This window comes from Heterodontus francisci, chromosome 1, assembly GCF_036365525.1.
Source record: "Heterodontus francisci isolate sHetFra1 chromosome 1, sHetFra1.hap1, whole genome shotgun sequence".
Classification (NCBI taxonomy): Eukaryota; Metazoa; Chordata; class Chondrichthyes; order Heterodontiformes; family Heterodontidae; genus Heterodontus; species Heterodontus francisci.
Window position 1 is genome coordinate 167065819 of NC_090371.1, and position 19272 is coordinate 167085090.

At 41.1% G+C, this 19272-nt stretch overlaps 1 protein-coding gene across 5 annotated transcripts in view; it reads right to left on the reverse strand.

The window, feature by feature from the left end:
* Positions 1-415: 415 nt before the first annotated feature.
* The window catches only part of LOC137373179 (uncharacterized), a 39603-nt gene continuing 20746 nt past the window's right edge, over positions 416-19272 (reverse strand). Inside the window, exons 1-2 of one of the 5 annotated variants that reach the window (XM_068038045.1) lie at positions 10208-10554; positions 416-7262 (exon numbers count right to left, since the gene is read on the reverse strand). In XM_068038045.1, coding sequence (XP_067894146.1) covers positions 1357-6915 — 5559 coding nt within the window. In that variant the 5' untranslated portion in view covers positions 6916-7262; positions 10208-10554 and the 3' untranslated portion in view covers positions 416-1356. Of the gene's footprint in view, positions 7263-8033; positions 8758-9775; positions 9878-10207; positions 10555-10714; positions 12193-15749; positions 15837-19272 lie in introns of those variants that run through there. The other 4 variants (XM_068038038.1, XR_010975611.1, XR_010975612.1 and 1 more) reach the window with 4 other exon arrangements.

Consider the following 19272-nt stretch of genomic DNA (forward strand, 5'->3'; position numbering starts at 1 on the left):
ATCATTTAAAAAAATAACTGATAATGAAAAGGTGATGTTTCTGTGAGTGAGTTCACACTGTGCTGCATTTTTCGATAGCACTACATCCAAATCTGTCATCATTTTTCTTTTCCATTCATTCTCTAACAATGACTATTTATTTAAACAAATTCAGAGTTATAGAAACAGAATTTCCACTTAAACAAATATTACAGACTACTTCTGTAGTGCAGGTAGAGTCTATCAGTTGTTAGACAATGTTTTAATAAGTATGGAACAAACAAATCGGAAAGCATGAAACTAGAAGAAAAACATGACTTAAAACGCTCAGTGAAATAGAAGACAATATTTTTATTTGCTTCATAAATTTACCAAAGAAAGAAATTGATTTATAAAAAATATCCAAATCAGTCAGATTTCATGTTAGGACCAAACATATAACCATTCCAACCACAATTAATGAAATAAAACTTTTTTTTTAAGAAATGCAAGATTTCATCTAGAGTTCAGGAATTGATACTAAAGTATTTCATAGTTGGCAGCCCAGCCATTTAAAAAAAATATTTTGATCAAATTTGATGGACCTCTAATCTATATGGTGGCAGAAACCCGGAGTAAAGCTATTACTGAATTTAACTATTATTGTGCAGTGAAAAGTATACACTCATGAAAGACAACGTTTCAAAGCAATTGTGCAAATTTCACCTAATTTTCTTTATTAAGACAAATATCAATCAAATATGCAAAGAGTATCAACTTTAAGCACAATTTATTGTAGTGTTTAACCTACTTTACAAATTATCACTACCTAGTGTACACAATACTGCACACATCATCTATCCCTATCCATTCCACAGTTTGACAAATACAATTAAATGAGTTAATAAAATTATATTGTGTTTTGAAACATTTTACGCATAAAATAGCACTTGTTTCACAATGCAGTTGGTTTTATCCACATCAACCAAATGTGAAGTATTAAACAAGAGCGAAATTCACATTGAAGTTAGCAATGTGGAAATTAAATATGCAAATTCTAACACCTCATTTTTCCCAATATATCTTTGCAATTGGTAATTACATCAGAACATTCAGATGCTCCTTGCAAGTGTACATCATTAATGACAATGACACTTCCCTTTTGACACATCTTCACCCAAGGAGCAGCATTTTGCAGTCGGCTTATCTTTCACTGTTAAAGGTCGATTTTATTTTATAACAATATGGCAAAAAGGAGCACAGATTTCAAACCAACAAGGTAAATCAAAATGAATAAGTCACTTATAATAGTCCCTTGTTCATTGTGATCTAGTGTACACTCAGGGTTAAAACCAATTCGGGATCTTCAGACCCAGGGTCTGTAATTCCCATGACCAGTCATTCTACATCTGACTTCCTTTCTACATTCAATACTTCAGATTCATTTTCTGTAATATCTTGAACGGTGGCAACATCATTCCAGTCTCTGGTGGCTTCCATTAAATGACGTTGTCCATGAGCAATCCATTCTTCTTGATCACAAAACATACGCCCACAAAACCAACAGTGAAACTTAAACTGCAAATGCTCACTCTGAATATTTTTTACGATCTGATAATTATTTTTATGAATCTTTTTCAGCCTCATTTTCAACATGTGTTTTTCCTTCACCGGACTGACTACCTTGCAGTTATGCCATTTATCAAGTAAAATACCTTGGTTTTCAAATTCATGTCTTTGATGTTTTTCCTTTAAATTGAGAGAAATAACAGTTCTCTCAGATAAAACCACCTTGAGTACATGTCCTCTGTACTTGCCTATTGTTTTCATTACATTAGCTACCTCTTGAACATCTACATCTGGATGGTTTAACACAACTACAGGCTGATTGCGGCGAGGGCATTTCACCAATTGACTTTCGCTAAATGGTTTGAGCCTCAGTTTGCGGGCAGTCTTTAATATCTCATGGTCATTGGTAATAACAGGAATAAGGCGCTCTTGTTTTTTTATCTGTTTTAAGAAGATTTCATCCTGTATGTGATCAGATTCTAGTTTTCTGGTATTTCTGCGTTTCAAAGGTAATTGTTCACCTGCAATGGACTTTAAGGGTCGAGATTTCTGACGAGCAGCTGTCCTAACTGAAATAGTGTTACATTTGTTTGGTCTGTCAACCAAAACAGAAGATTGATTATCATTACTTTTTTCCTGGGATTTTGCCTTAGAAGAGCAACCATTTGTTGAACAGAGTTTGGCACAAACTTTGTGCTTCTTTGTCTTAGATGATGCGTGTGATTTTCCTGCTGTGCTACGTGGAACTGGTGTGGAACACAATGCTCTAAGATTTTGTGACTGGTTGACAGATTGGTAACTTACGGTAGAAGCCTTCAGTTTGCAGTCATCAGCAGCATTCAATACTCTAAGTACAATGCCACTTGAAACAACCTTGTAAGTAGTTTCATGCTTAGTACAATCAGTATCTTTTACTAGGTTATGAGGAAGTGGTGTGCTTTCAAGATTAACTTGGCTTTTTGTAGAATGGAGTGGAAATGCAGGAAGATGTAAAGAAGAAATTTCAGATTTGGACTGTAGTTGTGAAAAAAGATTTTGCACATCTTGCCCCACGTTGTCATTTCCAGCCCCATTTTCACAAAGAGAGTTTGGTACAATGTTCTTGATTTCAGCAGCATTTTGAGAATTCACAAGATCTACTGCATGTTCAGTCTGGCAGGACGCATCACCTACTGCTTTATGAAAGTGTCTGCTTAGATGGATACTAGAAGGTAAAACAGAATGAGTTTTGCTGATTTTACTAGGAGGTTTTAATTGAACTTTGGTATGATTGCTTTGGTTGTCTGCAACAGATGAGGTTGACAATGAAATACTCTGTAGTTTTGCTGTAGATGGAATTGTTACCTTTTCTGTGAACTGCATGATTTTGCCAAGGCTACAAGGTATTGGTTCAAGTTTCTCAACAGCATCAGTAGAGCTAACATTTTTAGGATCTGCACTTGAATTGCAGCTTGAAGGAAACAAAGAGACTTTGTGTTGTAAAGTAAGCTGGTGGCAGACTTTCAAAGAGGATGCCACACTAGCTGTAGTTGTATCCTCTTGTGGCTTTTCTGAGGAATGACAAACATTCTGGTAAAAGGAATATCCCACAGAATTGCTAGTATTTGGTTCACTAATCTTTGCAAGTGCCACTGATGATTGATTCAGATGCTGAACTGCTATTTGTGAATTTACCGAAGTTGAAACTTGCAGTTTAAAAGCATCTGATGTTACTCCAGAGGGAGCAGATGTAACTAAAAAGGTGTCTTTGATGTTATGAGAAACTGAAGGCTCCTCAACCCCATCTATACCTGAAGATAAAGCATTTTCAAGTGATTCATCTTGAAAGGATACACCTTCTGGGGATAAGTTTGGAAAGTCAATTTTTGGGAATGAGGAGAATTTAGTTTTGCAGTTCTGTGTCGTACCAGTTAATGGATTCCCAGTAGTGCTAGGCATATTACTTGAATTTCTCTGTACAAAGCTATCAATTTGTGTGCAACACTCCACTGCTGTATTATTATTTCTTATGGAAGACAGTCCTAAAGACAGAGTGCAATTGCTTTGATTTAAAGAGAGCTCACCAGAATATAGATTTTGTCCATCCTGGCTCACATGGATATTGTCAACACACTGCTGCAACTGATCTGCAGAAGAACTATCGTGAAACTCAACAGGCGACATTGGTGGCATTAATGGAGTCAATGGTGGCAATAACGAAAGACACTCAGCCAAGTTATCACCATTGGATAATTGAAATGGGCTCCCATTTACCATTACTGACTGACTTGATGTTATACTGAGGTTTCTACTTCCAGACTTTGGCACACACACTGGATTCTTTTGACTTAATGATTCACTTAAATGTTCTTTTTCCCCAAGGTGGTTTAAGAGACTTTTACTATTCGCCTGAATCGGAGAACATAGGTTTGTTTTCAGGGTCTCTTGTGCAGAAGTGAATGAAGAACAATTGTCGTGGTTATTATCCCATCGAATACTATCTGGAACATCATCAGTACCATAACTAAGAGAAAACACTGAAGAAATTACAGGCCACTGTGTATCAACAGAAGTATCATCAATAGACTTGGAATTATCTAAATCACACTGTTTCCTGAAATCTGTATTAATTGCAATGTCTTGTGATGTGTTCTGTGCATACTGAATATCAGGAGCAAAAAATGAAAACTCCTCCTTAGTTAATTCACTCTTATGCAATGGTGACAGTATTTCACCATTTGCAGACACAGTGGTAAGTGAAATTGCACTAGAACCAGTAGCTTTTTTTTGTAAATTCTGATTATGTGTCTTTATAACCAAAACCTGATTGCAGTATTCTGATTCAATTTCATTATCATTTGCATTAATTTTTCTATGCTTCAATGCAATTGATTGCTGATGAGGCAAGTCTGGTTTCTTCTTGCTGTTTTCACACTTACCCAATGTATATGAATTACTAACACAGTGCACTTCATCATAATCTTCAGCAGATACAGATGCACTACTATGATACTGTACTGTAGCAGAGCACATACTATGACTTTCAAATGGACTTTTACAAGCTTCAGGATTAGCGGGTTCCTTACCAACAATACCAGCATGCTGACATTTTAAATATTCTCCCCCAAACATACTTTTAGGTACAATTCTAGTTTGTTTTACAGATGAACAGTTAGGTGTAATTTGATGAGCACTGGTTTGAAAAGCTACAGCTGTCTCATTGCTGGACGATGTGGGAAATATTTGCAATGGCGAAGTCTTACAAACATCAAGTGCTTTACAGCTCAATGCGATACAAAGCTGCGTATTGGCTTTAGCTCTATCAGTTGGCAAAGATTTAACTGATTTGATAGCAGTTTTGCAACTGGACTCGACCAATGCTGCAGAATCACACAAATACATACTTTTATTTGGCAACACTGGCACCGCCTTAGGCAACTGTACAAAAGTTTTCTCAAAAGTTGCGTCAACAGAGGTATCAATGTAATCTGTACTTTTATTATTGACTCCTGATACACAAAATTGGTCTCCTTTTGAAACCAATTCCTTTCCTTTATGAGCAGCAACTTTGTTAGCTAAATAAGAGTTCGCAATTCTCTGTGTTTCCTTAGATTCAGAAAAAGTTAAATTCTCCTTACCACTTTGATTGAGTATCTCTTGGGTATCTACATTCAAATCCTTCCCAGTGGTTTTGCTGCCTAAAGCACCTCGCTGAAGACAATGCACCACTTCCCCCAAAACATCTGGGGATACAAGGGGATCCTGCTGTGAATCCAAAGTCAGGTCATTTTCTGTTGGTTCACTGACTTTTGGCTGTTCTACATCGGCACTCAAGGTCTGCTTTGGACTGCCTTCATTTCTACTCTCCAACATGGAAGTGTTACTAGCCATAGGTTCTATATCAACTGAAGACGGAGGATTTGAAAAGAGCACTTTAGTATTTATTTCCATATTCTTCTGGTCAGCATCAGTATCTTCATTCAAATAATCTACACTGGGTAATTCATTGTGATCCACAATTTGTGTCAGTAATGTAGAATGATTTGACATGCTGTGCTTTTGTGGCTGTGCAATTTCTGTATCTACAACATGTTGCATTTCTTGTGCGGGAAATGTAGTCAATGCTGATGCACCAGCTGCTGAAACTTGTGGTATTAGTTTGAACACTAACTGTTGATTCCCATTTACAGTTTTTATTTCTATTAGCTGAGCCAAGCAGTTAGAAGGAATAACTACCTGTGCTGGAACAACCAATGTTAATGGAGTACCAGGTTGAACAGTGTGTTTAGAAGATGCAAGTACTTGTAGCTGAATCTTTCTAGCATCAGTGGGAGAGCAATTCAAATGTTTAACATATTCTACAGTTGATGTATCCACACTTTTATTTTCACTGGCACTATTTAAAGCTGCCTTTGGAAGAACAGCAATATCCAATTCTTGGACATCACAAGAATTGCGATTGGGATTAGGAGCCAAAGCTGATGAATTTACCATCCGATCATGTAGGCTCATGTTAGCAGAATTCTCATTTTCTGTAGTTGCTGTTCGTCTAACTTTGAAGATGTTCTTAGGTTTGGAAAAAGCCTTCTTCTTCTGGCCTTTCCTCATTGGTAGAACGAGCACAGATCCACCATTTTTTATGATGTCTCTGTGAACTCCCTTGGTGTGTTTCACAACGTAATCCTTCCGGACTGCACCATAATCACAATACCTACATTTAAAGGGAAACGTTCCAGTATGCTGTACGGAGTGACGCTGGAATTCTCCCCTTGTGTAGCAAACACGATCACATCGTCCACATTTGTACTGAATTTCTTCATGTCTCAGAATGTGTTTTTGAAATAGAAGTGGATCTTTTGTTGAAAACCTGCATTTATTACAATACAAGGTATCTGGCTTTAATTGCCTGGTTTTATGTAGTTTCCCTTCTCTACTCCAGGAGAGATCTTCCTTGCTGTGACCGAGTTGTGTATTTAACGTTCTGTCCGTAGTGTGTGCAATTGCATGTACATTCATTTGTTCAACTTCATCCACAGTGAAACCACACCTGCTACAGACAAATACAGGTTTTTCTTCTGGATGTTCTTGTTGGCAATGTTCCTGGAGTTCTGCAAAGCCGAACTGCTGGATATCTTTACACTTAACACAAAACATTAACATTTCATTTATCTCTTTTCCACATCCTTCTACATGATCACAGTTTTCTATTCTCTCTTTACTTATTCTCAATTTTTGCATTGGCTGCTGCTTTTTAGCACTCAAGTGACTCTTGATTGCTATGGTCTTTCTCGCAGTCTGCTTTCTTCCAGTACATTTCATTGAGACTTCTGAAGCACTATAAGCAAAACTCTTCTTCCCTGGATGATCTTCTATTTTTGGCAACAGCACTCTTAACCACTTAAGCTGCATTTTTAAAAAATGTTCTTAAATTTCAGCAATTTTTGAAAATGGAGTTCTGTACGTAAGCTGTGCTGCATTAGCTCTTCATTGTTTCTTATCCTTTTACATTACTGTACGTAGATCAGTTTTCTCAGTCGAGTAATGCTCCAATAGAAGAATTCTGTTGTTTCATAAGTAATATTTTCACCACCTCCAATAAAAATCAAAGTCACCTATTGTGATTCAAATGGAGCAGAACCATCAGAAATAAAAGGGTTTCTTTCTGCAAATGTTCTTTGAACAACTTACTTGCACCAAGGTCTGAATTTCAATACAGCAAGGATAGCCCATCTTATATAGCACTCGAATGCTTCAGCCTATAAGAAGAAATAAATAAGTTAGGTTTTTAAATTTAGTTCATAAAATATTGTATGAACTATGAAAATAGCTGTTTCTCCAGAATCACAATACAGAAAGAACAAAGTAGTAAAATTGTGTTCACCACAAAATACTAATAATTCAGAAGTTAAAAGTTGTTTGGGAAAGTGCAATACTTGGGAAGTGCACCCAGCAATGCCCCAAGAATATTCACTTCTTAAATTCATCTCGGAGTACAATTAATGATATAGTGATTTCAGGTCAGTTTCTTATGTCCCTCAATACCCTAACAAATTGGTAACAAATCTCAGGTAATGTAATCAATGACTTCAAACGGAAACTGAATGGCCACTTGAAAGAAATAGACTTGCAGGGCTACAGGAATTGAGCAGGGGAATGGAACTGATTGAATAGCTCTTGGAAAGACAGCATGGAATCAATGGGCTGAATGGCCTCCTTCTGCGCTGTAAATTTTTATGACTTAAATTCCAAGTGAAATTTCCATTTGTGGTCCTCTCTTTTGGCAAAATTCAAGGATCAACATATAAACCTGGAAGTATTGACTTCAATAATGTAAAATGATTTAAAAGATAAGTGAATTTAAACATGAAAAAAAAGCCAGTGAGAATTAGAAAACAAAAGCAAAAATTTGCCAAGCACATGCCTCGCTTCCCAAAATAAGGAGGCACACAAATGCACAGCACAAATCTACTCACAAATATGAAATACAGGCATCAATTCCAGCTTTTATTACAGGCTAATGCTATTCAAATACAAAACTGAAGCTCAATGTCCATAAGCACATTACATACAAAGTGAAACATATGTATGGCTAAACACAAGAGAACTGCAGATAACAAGTGGATAGAGAAAGAGTTAACGTTTCAGCTCGATGACCTTTCATTGGAACTAGGAAAGTTAGAATCAGAATAGGTTTTAAGCAAGTGGAAGGGGGAGATGGAAAAAGAACAAAAGGGAAGGTCTGTGATGGGATGGAAGACACTAGAGATTAAATGACAAAAGAGTTGGTGGTGCATGGCAAAAGGGACTGGTAATGGGAAAAGTAAAGAAACAATAGATGCATCTAGAGGAGGTGTGAACAGTAGAGTGAAGTACAGCTGCCATCTGAAAGCAAAAACAAGGGAAAACGAGACTAAAACCAAAGCCTGCAAAGAAATAGGAAACAAAATGGGGGCAGAGATGACGGTCTGAACTTGTTGAACTCAATGTTGAGTTTGAAAGGCTGTAAAGTGCCGAATCGAAAGATGCGCTTCTGTTCCTGGAGCTTACGTTGAACTTCAGTGGAACACTGCAGAAGGCAGAAAGCAAACAAGTCAGAGCGAGAGCAGGGTAAAGAATTAAAATGGCAGGTGACTGGAAGCTCGGGGTCATGCTTGCAGACTGAACAGAGGTGTTGCGCAAAGCAGTCACCCAATCGGTGTTTGGCTTCCTCAGCGTAGATCAGACTGCATTGTGAGCGGTGAACACAGTATCCTAAATTGAAAGATGTACACGTAAATCACTTTCACCTAGAAGGTTTCTTTGGGGCTTTGGACAGTCAGAACAGAGGAGGTTTAAAAAAAGGGTAGGTGTTGCATCTCCTGTACTTGCACGGAAAGGTGCCATGGGAAAGGGAGGGGTTGTTGGAGGTAACTAAGGAATGGACCAGGGTGTCGTGGAGGGAATAGTCCCTTCAGAATGCTGAAAGGGGAGGAGATAATGTGTTTGGTGGTGGCATCACACTGGAGGTGGTTGAAATGGCTGAGGGTGATCTGTTGAAAACCAAAGCTGGTGGGATGTAAGGTGAGGACAGGGGAACCCTATTGAGGTTTAAGGAAGAAAGGAAAGGGGAGAGAGCAGACGTGCAGGAAATGGGACAGACATGGTTGAGGGCCCCAGTGGGAGAGGAATCCTTGGTTGAGAAGGATTGCTTGGGGCCTATGTCCCCATGGACACAGGGGAGGAGTAACTTGGGGGGTGGGGGTGGATATGTCCCCAGGGAGAGTTGGGGAGTGTGCTGCCACACAGGGAACAGGCTGTGTTCCAAGAGGGAGGGTTTGCAGGGTGGGGATCTGTGTCCCAGGGGAGTGTGTGGGGGGGGGGGGGGGGGGGAGTTGGCTGTGCTCACGGAGGGACGGTTGGGGGTGAAGGGATTTGCCCCATGGGTAGGGCTGTGGGGCAGGAGGGGGTGTCCCTCACAAGCACGGTTTGGAGGAGGGGGGGGGGGAGGGGCGACTATAACCCCTTCATGACATCTATCAACACCAACCGTCCGCCCGCCCGCGCGACAGCCGCTGTTTTGAAGATGGAGGGGGCGGGTCCGCGGACTCGGAACTCAGGAACGGATCGTCCTTCAATTATTTTACTATAACCAAAAATCAAGGCCTTCGAGCAGCAGCAACAACACCGGCCGGGGAGCCTGCGCTTTTATAAAGACCCTCCAAACAAACAGCGAGAGTCCCACGCTCCCCAATTAACACCGACCCAAACAAAAAGGAGAGAGAAGTCTTACAACTGCCTTGGCTCCGATAATAAGAGAGGCTCCTTTCCCGCCGTCTTTCATTGTGAAGTTCCTACAATGGTGATGATGGGCAAATAGTCCCCGGGGAACTACTTGACCACTTCACCGCTCAGCAGCCCCAGCAGCAGCTCCGCTGGCGGCGGCTCACAGCATTGTGCCTCGCCACCGACCGCTCCTATTGGCTGCGCGCTCGAGTATAGAAATCTACTGGCGACGGCGCCCAAACGGCAAACCTACTCCTTGCCGTAACATGGTGACTGCATTATTAATCCAAACCAAACCCAATCTCAACACTCTTCATCCCTATTCAGCCAGGAGGGAAGAGACAGATCGGTACTCAGATCTGGATTTGTTCTGCACGTTAACCTTTTGCTTTGCATAGAAGTTTAAAAATCAGCATTTTTGAAAAAAATTTGCCCAAACCTGATCTGAACACACCTCTTCATCCAGGTATTTGAAAAGGATCTACAGATTCTGGTCGTTGCTGTATTTGAAAAGTTGTAGACGAGGTTTTTTCTGATGATCCCCACTCCAAAATACAATCGCTGAACTCATTCCCCTGCTTCAAAAACCCCGAAACCAAGGCACAAATCGGGTTCTTAAAAAGATGTATTCTGCTATTTTCCTATAACACTGAGCTAATAAAATGCGGCACGCAGAGAAGTAGCAGTTTTTGGTTTTCTATCGGATCGCCACATGGTTCATTTTCAGCTGCCGATATTTAACTGAAAATGGCATCGCTTGTGTGGGTGGCTGCTTCGAAAGGTTTGCTCTTTCAAGGAGTCGGCTGTCAAGTGCGCAGCAATGTTCAGAACATAAAAAATACTTTCACGTAAAATTTAATACCGAAGATTAGAGAGAGAAAATACACATTTTAAAAATAAATCACTGACGTGTAATTATTTAAAATTAATCTAGACATGCACTCAATCCTACTGAACGGCCTTGCCTCCGGCATCTTGCCCCAGAGTTACGAGTAACCATTTTACCATCCTATAGTTGTAATTCGTTAACAGATTGCTCTGCCATCGGCAATGGAAATGGATTTTCTTGAAAGACACAAGATGAGTCACCGACACTCCTGACGAGTGCAAGACTGTTCATATAGTGAACAAGCCCCGCCCGCCGCAATGAAAAGCTGAAAAAATGTATTGTACAAGAAACCATGCAAAAAAATGAACATTTTATACCAACCGTGATAGTTACAAAACTCTATGCATGTCATTATAAATAACCTCTCAAAAAGAACGGTATCTTATGTTGACAGTTCACTAACTTCCTTCCCCCATGCTTAAATCCAAGTCATGTTTTCACCATCTCAGACTTGACTTCTTCAATTTACGCGGCAGTCGACTGAGATCTAGACCTGAACTCAGTCACACCGCAGAGGTAGTCTGTTCGTCTGGCGTAACTTCGGTGGTAGAACTGCGGAAACGTCAAGGAAAACTTCCTAGATTTCCACAACTCACCTAAAGTAACGGCGGATGAGCTGGAAACCTCACCCCCAAAAAGCAAAGATTACACAATTTCAGAATACATTGCGCTTAGTCTCTGTTGGGTATCGACAGGGAAGCCGGGCTTAAAGCCAAAGAAATAAGCAGTAGTGTACAATATGTTCCAACAAGACTCTTCTGGGCAAGGCATTATAACTGGATTGTTATAATTGTGAGCTAATGAAATAAGGCCAGGCTGGGAAAAGACCTTGTGGAAGACCAAAACTGATGTGGTACTGTTCCCACCAAGACTTGAATAAAAGAGGAACAGCAGGTGGTACAGGGAAAGGCAGGACAGCAAGATCTTTAGGAACTTGCCAACTGGGTTACAATGATCATCCTCATGATTCACATCAGGTAAATACATCCAAGAGCATGTTTTTTTTTTAAGTTGTACAGTCCAGAATTAATGACATGCCAAAGGCCCAGGTGTTCCAACTCAGGCCAATACAAAACTGGAGGATACCACTGGAGAAAATCTTGACGCCAAATCCATAAAGGTATTTAAACAGATGAGATAAATTTAAACACATGCCTTAACCAATATTGACAAAGCAAGCGACACAGTGCAAAGATAGAGCTTTACAATATTTTCTATGATCATTCCAGTCAATGAATCATTTTTTCATTTATGAAAACTCTTGTACAAATCAGTTGATCAATTTGGGTATCACAATCACAGCCAATTCACTGAAAGCCTAGCTATATCATTGGCAATTTTCTTGTCCATCCCTCATCTTAATGTTCCAGCATTGGTTGATACCATCTCGGTTAGACAACAAGGTTAAGACATTCAAAGTTAGCAAAAGACTTTGACATTTCTTCTCCTAGGTTGAGCTTCCAGTCCATAAAATGGTTATGGTATGCCTTTTCTGCAATAACTTCACTGTTGTAATACTGCTAGGCTGGTAGGTCCTAAAAAAGATAGAATATTTTACATACTTGACGTTAAATGGAAATATTTCCATTTAATTAAGTTTATTTAACGAGGATTAAATGTCAGCCATAAATTGAAGCACTTTCCATTAAAGCAGAGGCAAATAAAAGTGATTTGATGAAAGTATTTAAAATCCTGAAGGGATGGGTTAGAGATCTAGGACAAGAGAGCAGCAGGGACTCTTAAAAAAACTAAGAGGGTTATGGAATGCACCATCAGAATTAGTGACTGAAGCAGTAATCATGTCAACATTTAAGAAAGGTTAGATTGGTGGTTGAAGGATAGGATAATGAAGGTATGTATGATTAGGACTACTGCTCACAGAGGATAAACACCAATATTGATTGTTTCTGCCAAACAGCTCAGTTCCATGCTATAAATTTCTTTAAATTAAAACAAAAGCACCCGATTTAAAAATTTCCAGTGCTCAAGATAATAGGAATTCATTTAAAAAAAGTCTCTCTGAAAGATATAATACCAGCTTATAAAGTAATAAAATCAATCTCAATTTATTCAGGAATTGTTCTGGTTCTGGCCCTAAGCAATCACTGTATAAATGTCATTTTATTATTTTAAAGCCATAGATCTTCCAAATTTGACACAAAATTGTTCATGTCGCAGCTCATTATTTATGTGTAAGCAGCACATACAAAATTCTATCTATAAAAAACTGTAAAAACATTTCAGCCATTCAAAACATGTTAGAAAAATGGGGGTAGAAATGTCAATGTAATTTTAAACCAAAATAGTATGATTGTATTTAGCAAAGGCCAAATTTAACAGTTAGGAATCTTTAAACAGAAAACAAATTTGGGTTATTTTACTGCTTATAGTATTTATAAATATGCAATTATCTTAATTTTGATATAATCTGGCATCATGCAAATTTAATGCTATTTGATTTGTTAGTAACCAAGTACACAAAGATCCAATCAAGCAAATATTTGTTAATCATCTACTATTGTAAAGTTTGCATAAAGTCTTTTGTTTTGGTTAATGCCAAGCAGATTTTTCTGGGCCTGAAATGACATATTGATCCCTTTAGCAATGCCAAAGGGAAAATTAGCTGGTAAAAGTGCAAATTTAATGTATCTGGATAAAAATGTCTCATATGGAAAAACTATGCTACATATTATGTAGATAAGGATTGTTTAAAAAGTTGAGCATTTATTTCTGAGTTAACAACTTTATCTAAATTAGTTGTTTTCTAGCACCAATTTCTTAAAATCAAAATCTAGGAGAAAATCAGAGGAGGTAGACTCCAAAAATACCCTGGTAAACATTTAGACGAAAAAAAGCAAATTACTATTTAGATCAAGGAACTCAACGAAACGACATTAGCCCCAAATTCAAGGGCTAGAAACAATAAATCTTCTGTTGTAAATGGATAGCTTCAAATGAAATGAGGAATACTTCAATTAAAACATTTTTATTCCATCAAATAACATTCCCAAACTTGCCTGCTTACAACAGAAGGGGATGAATTTTACCGGCCCTCGACGCCACAGGTCACAGTGTGGGGGCCAGTAAAATTCTACGAGGAGGGGCCCACCTTGACCCGCGACGTCGAGAAGGGCCAGCCACAAATTACCGGTGGTGGGGGGACCTCGGTGCGTCACCTCTGCAGATTATGCAGCCCGTCACCTCTCCATGGACATCTCCGGATTTTTCGCTGAACGGGCGGCCGTCACGTGCCATCCCGTTCACAATTTGAAAAGCTGGCAGGTCCTCAGAGGCAGAAGGTTTCGTGACATTTTCAGGGGTCTCTCTCTGCATTTTTAAAGGGAGGAGGAAGGGGGCATTACAGGGGTCCCACTCTGCATACTGGAAGAAGGGATACATAGGGGTCTCACTCTGTATTCTTGAAGGGAGGGGCGATACGCAGGGGTCTCAATCTGCATTCTTAAAGGGAGGAGAGAGCGAGAGGGGGGCATTACAAGGGTCGCACTTTGCATTCTTAAAGGAAGGGGGTCTGGGATAACTGCAGGGAAAGCTCTGCTGGCATGAAGGGAGGTACCATGTACCATCCCTCCGTTAACAATGTATGTTCTGTCTTTGAGCAATGGCACACTAGGCACCGTGTGTGTGGTGAGCGTGCCAGAAAGGGCAGGAGCATTAATGTTATATGGATTGTGGGGGCAATCAATTCAGCTGGTAGGATCTTGATGTGGTAATGCTGTGCCACTCGAGTGTTGGCCAAGAGGGCAATGCCATGGCACGCCACATAACTGATCCAGGAAAGCAGCTGATGTACCCGTCAACACCAATTCCTGCCCTGTTAGGAACCTTCGAATACATGAAAGGTTCAACTTTATTTATCACATGGAAATAGGTATGGCACATCCTACATTGTGTAATCCTCTGCTCGTGAGGATCTGTATGTGCCAGAGGCAATATCAACAGGCAGGTGCGATCCACGTAGAGGCCCCCGGTCGTGAGCAGCAGCCCCCAAGGGGAGCTCGCTATTACGTTTGCCATGCATCTACAGGCCCCACAAGACATGCCATTGGATGTCAGAGCACCAGATTCAGAGGCGATTGCGCATGTAGAGAAGGTGGTGACACGTCTCTGTGCCCTGCTCAGGGATGACCTGCAGCCCATCGGCTCCGGTGGACATCCTATGCCTGTGGTTCTTATAGTGGCAGCAGTTCTCAAGCCTGAAGCCTCTACAGCTTTTTAGGGGCCCACCAGAGACCTTTGTGGGGTCACAGAGTCAGCAGTGCACCGCTGCATCAGGGAGGTCACCAATGCCCTGCATTGGAGGGCCAGTGAGTATGTCCACTTCAGGACGGGCTCTCACAGCCAGGCCCAGAAGTTTCGGCACCATTGCCGGAGAGCCATAGGTAGGAATGTTCATAGACTGCACTCGTGACCATCAGGCCTCCCGCCAAGCTACCACCTGCAGACTTCTCCATTAAAGCAGCCCTCAATCTAGGCGAAGCTGGTATGTGATCACCGCAGATGCTTCCTGCAAATGTGTGGCCGCTTCTCAGGCAGCTGCCATGACACCTGGATCTTGCATCAGTCCTGGCTGCCACCGCTGTTCACTGAACTGGCTCAGATGGCGGGGTGGCTTCTTGGAGATAAAGGCTATCCTTTGCAGACATGGTTCCATACACCAGTGAGAGACCCCATCACTGCTGCAGAGGAGAGATACAATGCCAGCCACTGAGCTACATGAGCCACCACTGAGCAGGAGATCGGCTTGCTGAAAGACCGCCTCTAATGCCTGTATAGATAGGGTGATGCTCTGTACTATGGGCCGAAAAGGCCAGCTCCTTTCTTTGCTGCTCTGCACAACTACACACCCAATAGGGGCCAGCCTGGCATGATGAGGAGAGACATTAACAGGATTCCTCCTTGGACTATGAGGACCTACAACATGAAAGACGCATGGGAGGGCAGATGGCACCCAGGCTCTGCACGCAGGGCTAGCAGTGAGCGAGGGACGTACGGCAGTGGCTTATCAGACAAAGACAGTCTGCTCCATAGGGACTGACATGAGCTCTGCAAGCCCCACATCACCCTTGCTCACCTGCTGTGCACCAGTCCACATCTGCAGCATCCTTGGGTAAACCATCAGAGGCAGCAGCTAACTGAGCCAATGTCCATGTCACTGCATCTGTGGAGACAGTCATTAATAACATGGCAATGATGCTATTGCATACGTTGGCTCCCGAGGGCCAACGGTGCGAAGGGATATGACATTGGCACTACATGCTGGCACACATCATTCGCACAGAGAAAAGAGCACACATGTTGGTGAGGAACATTTAGTGAAAGACATATTTACATTGCTGGGACACCCATGCATTCCCATTTGTGTCAGTGTGTTCTCTGTAAACGGAGAGGTTGCCCTTTCTTGGTTCAACCTCTGCGCTAGCAGCCTGATTGGAGGAAGGTTGCTGATCTGATTGCCCTTTGGCTGTAGATGATTTTGGCACTCATACCCTGTGCACACGAGGCCTAGCGGGCCCCAGTTGGCTGGAGGAGTGCTCGTTCATCCCCTTCCAGCATTGGACCCTTTGACGGCGGATGGCCCCATGGCTATTGACCTCCTCTGCCATCTCTAGCCAGACTGCCTTGTTCAGGCAGAAGGTCCTCTTCTTGCCGTCGTTGGTAAAAAGGACCTCAACCTTGCCAGCACCGCCTGGAGGAGAGTGAGCAGGGAGGCATCGCTGAACTGTGGGGCCACCCTCGAGTACCCCTCTGCCATCCTTGGCTTTTGGTGTGGACCTTTAAATGCAACAGTGACTCCACCGTGTAACAGCTCTAACACTGGCGGCAAGATTTGCCTTGTATATGTTTGTAAACCAATACAGGACTGACAGGGAAATCTGTGCTGTTGTCATGGTTTTTCAACTATTACACATCAACACATGTTTAGTTTAGTTTAGAGATACAGCACTGAAACAGGCCCTTCGGCCCACCGAGTCTGTGCAGAACATCAACCACCCATTTATACTAATCCTACACTAATCCCATATTCCTACCACATCCCCACCTGTTCCTATATTTCCCTACCACCTACCTATACTAGGGGCAATTTATAATGGCCAATTAACCTATCAACCTGCAAGTCTTTGGCATGTGGGAGGAAACCGGAGCACCCGGAGAAAACCCACGCAGACACAGGGAGAACTTGCAAACTCCACACAGGCAGCACCCAGAATTGAACCCAGGTCCCTGGAGCTGTGAGGCTGCGGTGCTAACCACTGCGCCACCCAAGTTCATGAACACGTGGCTTCTGCAGCAGCTCATCATATTTATTGGTGTAATATTCCTAGTTGGCAATGCAGCTAGAATATGAACATATTTTCCTGTTTTTCAACAAAGATCGTATAATTGCAGTTACATGTATTTTCACATAACAGTTAGCAGAGAAATCAATACAGACTCCAAATGCATGTTAGTCTGTGGCTTTTCACAGTCAGATGGTTAGATGCTCATAGTAGGTAATTATTCTTCAGTTCTGATTTTATTTCTGTTCTGTATTTTCCTTTTATGGTATATTTAAGTCTCACGTCACAGAATGTGCAAAATTAAGATTATTCACCCAGGTGTGGCACACCTACAAGAAGGAATGTTACACTTGAGTGGAAGAAGAGGATCGCAACTTCATAGGACACTGGGACACAGCAGGGTAAGTATGTGACAGCAAAGCAGAAAGTGCTGGGGTAACTCAGCAGGTCAGGCAGCATCTGTGGAGAGAGAAGCAGAGTTAACTTTCATGTCTGTGAACTTGGCCAAGTTAACTCTGCTTCTCTCTCCACAGATGCTGTCTGACCTGCTGAGTTTCTCCAACACTTTCTGCTTTGCTGCCAGATTGACAGCAGCCCCACTCTTCAGCAGTCAGCTAAGTATTTCTTTGACAGCTGTCAGGAAGCAGGTGCTGGGGCGCTATAAACAGATTCCCAGCACCTGCTACCCAGCTATCAAAATGTCTCTCTCAGCGCCGAATGTTCTGCCTCTCCCCATGTAATATGGGGGTGATGGTTCGGTGCAGTGATGCTAATGAGCCCCCGCGCGTAATATCGTGGGGGTTCTGTGGCAGCTGCAAAATGCAGGCACCCCACGGAGCTTAAAGGGTACCACAGTGGAGTGTGGTGCCCAGATAAAACTCAGCCCAAGGTGTGTTGTTCCCTTAACCCCAAGATCCAGGGTGAAGCTCTCTCACAGTAAAGAATTGATTTATACACGAGACAGCTCTGTGACACAAGCCAGCAATCATTTACTTGGTAAACCTTTGCTCTATCAGGCCTCATAATGGTGTTATACTCAAGATTTAATTCCATTTGGTGTATTGTCTTCACTTACTATACATTTTCAAACTTCAAAAAAATTGCACCACAATGTTTCACAGTATATTCAAAACCACTATGCATAAACACATTCCATACATCAGCATATTTCCAATGGACATGAAATTGAATAAAAATACACAAAATGGATAAATATTGAGTTGCTCAGAGTGTGATTGTAAAATATACTCTTGCTGCTGAACTCAATTCTTCAACCTTTCTCTTGACAGAATTGGTTGCTAAAAAGGTCCTGAGCTAAATCATCACATTAATGATGTCAACATGTACACTATATGAAGTTGGTGCTGTGTGAAACATGTTTTTCAGCACAAAGTTTAGGGAGCATTAGGGTGTTTTAAGCTTAGAATTGTGAGAGAATCAGTGTTTAACCAACCCATCAAAAAATGTTGGTAACATGGTTAATGTCATGGCCCTGTAGTTTTTTTTCTTCCACAGAATATGTGGTATGTCTTTAAGGCTGGAAAAGTAGTTGTACTGCTTTAAGAACCAGCAAGCATCAGGAGTTAGAGAAAATACATTTTTGGTTGCCATTGGATACAACCATATGGAGAGGGAACCAACCAGCTTCAGAGAATGCATCCTGGTTACCCGGCAACAGCCATTCGGAGACTGCGATTCAAAGGGTGCATTCTTGTTACCTTGGATACAGCATCAAGCGGTACATTTGTTACAATTCAATTTTGAACTGGCTTTTTAGTTGAAGAGTCTGTCTAACAGAGAACACAGACTAAATTTTCTTGCCTCAGTTTAAATGGCTGAGAGCTCTTCTTTCAGGTGTTAACACCAGCTATCTGTCTATGTTCTCTGTTACAACAGACTGTCTTCAACTGAAAAGTATGTATTTATCTTCACATAACTACCTCCGTTTTTATTTCCTAACTCTGCATTACCTTTTATCTTGCACTCTGTCTCTCTAGGATTCAATATACATAGATCAATCTATATTGTTAAAAATCTTCACATTCTGTAAATATGTCCTTCATTGTTTGGTTACTTTGTATAATCTCACTGGTTGTACAGCTTGATTATGCTCTCTTTCTGTAAAATCATGCACTTTAAAAAAAAATACTTTTGAATTTTTCTTCACGTTGGGGGAGGAATTTCCTTTCCTCGTTTGACTGTCACTATTTTCTTGGAAATCTACTTCTAATTTGTTATTTAAATTCACTCCTTAGGTTTATGTTAATCATTGTAGCACCACAACAGGAAAGGACAGAGAGAAGGAAGATATGTTTT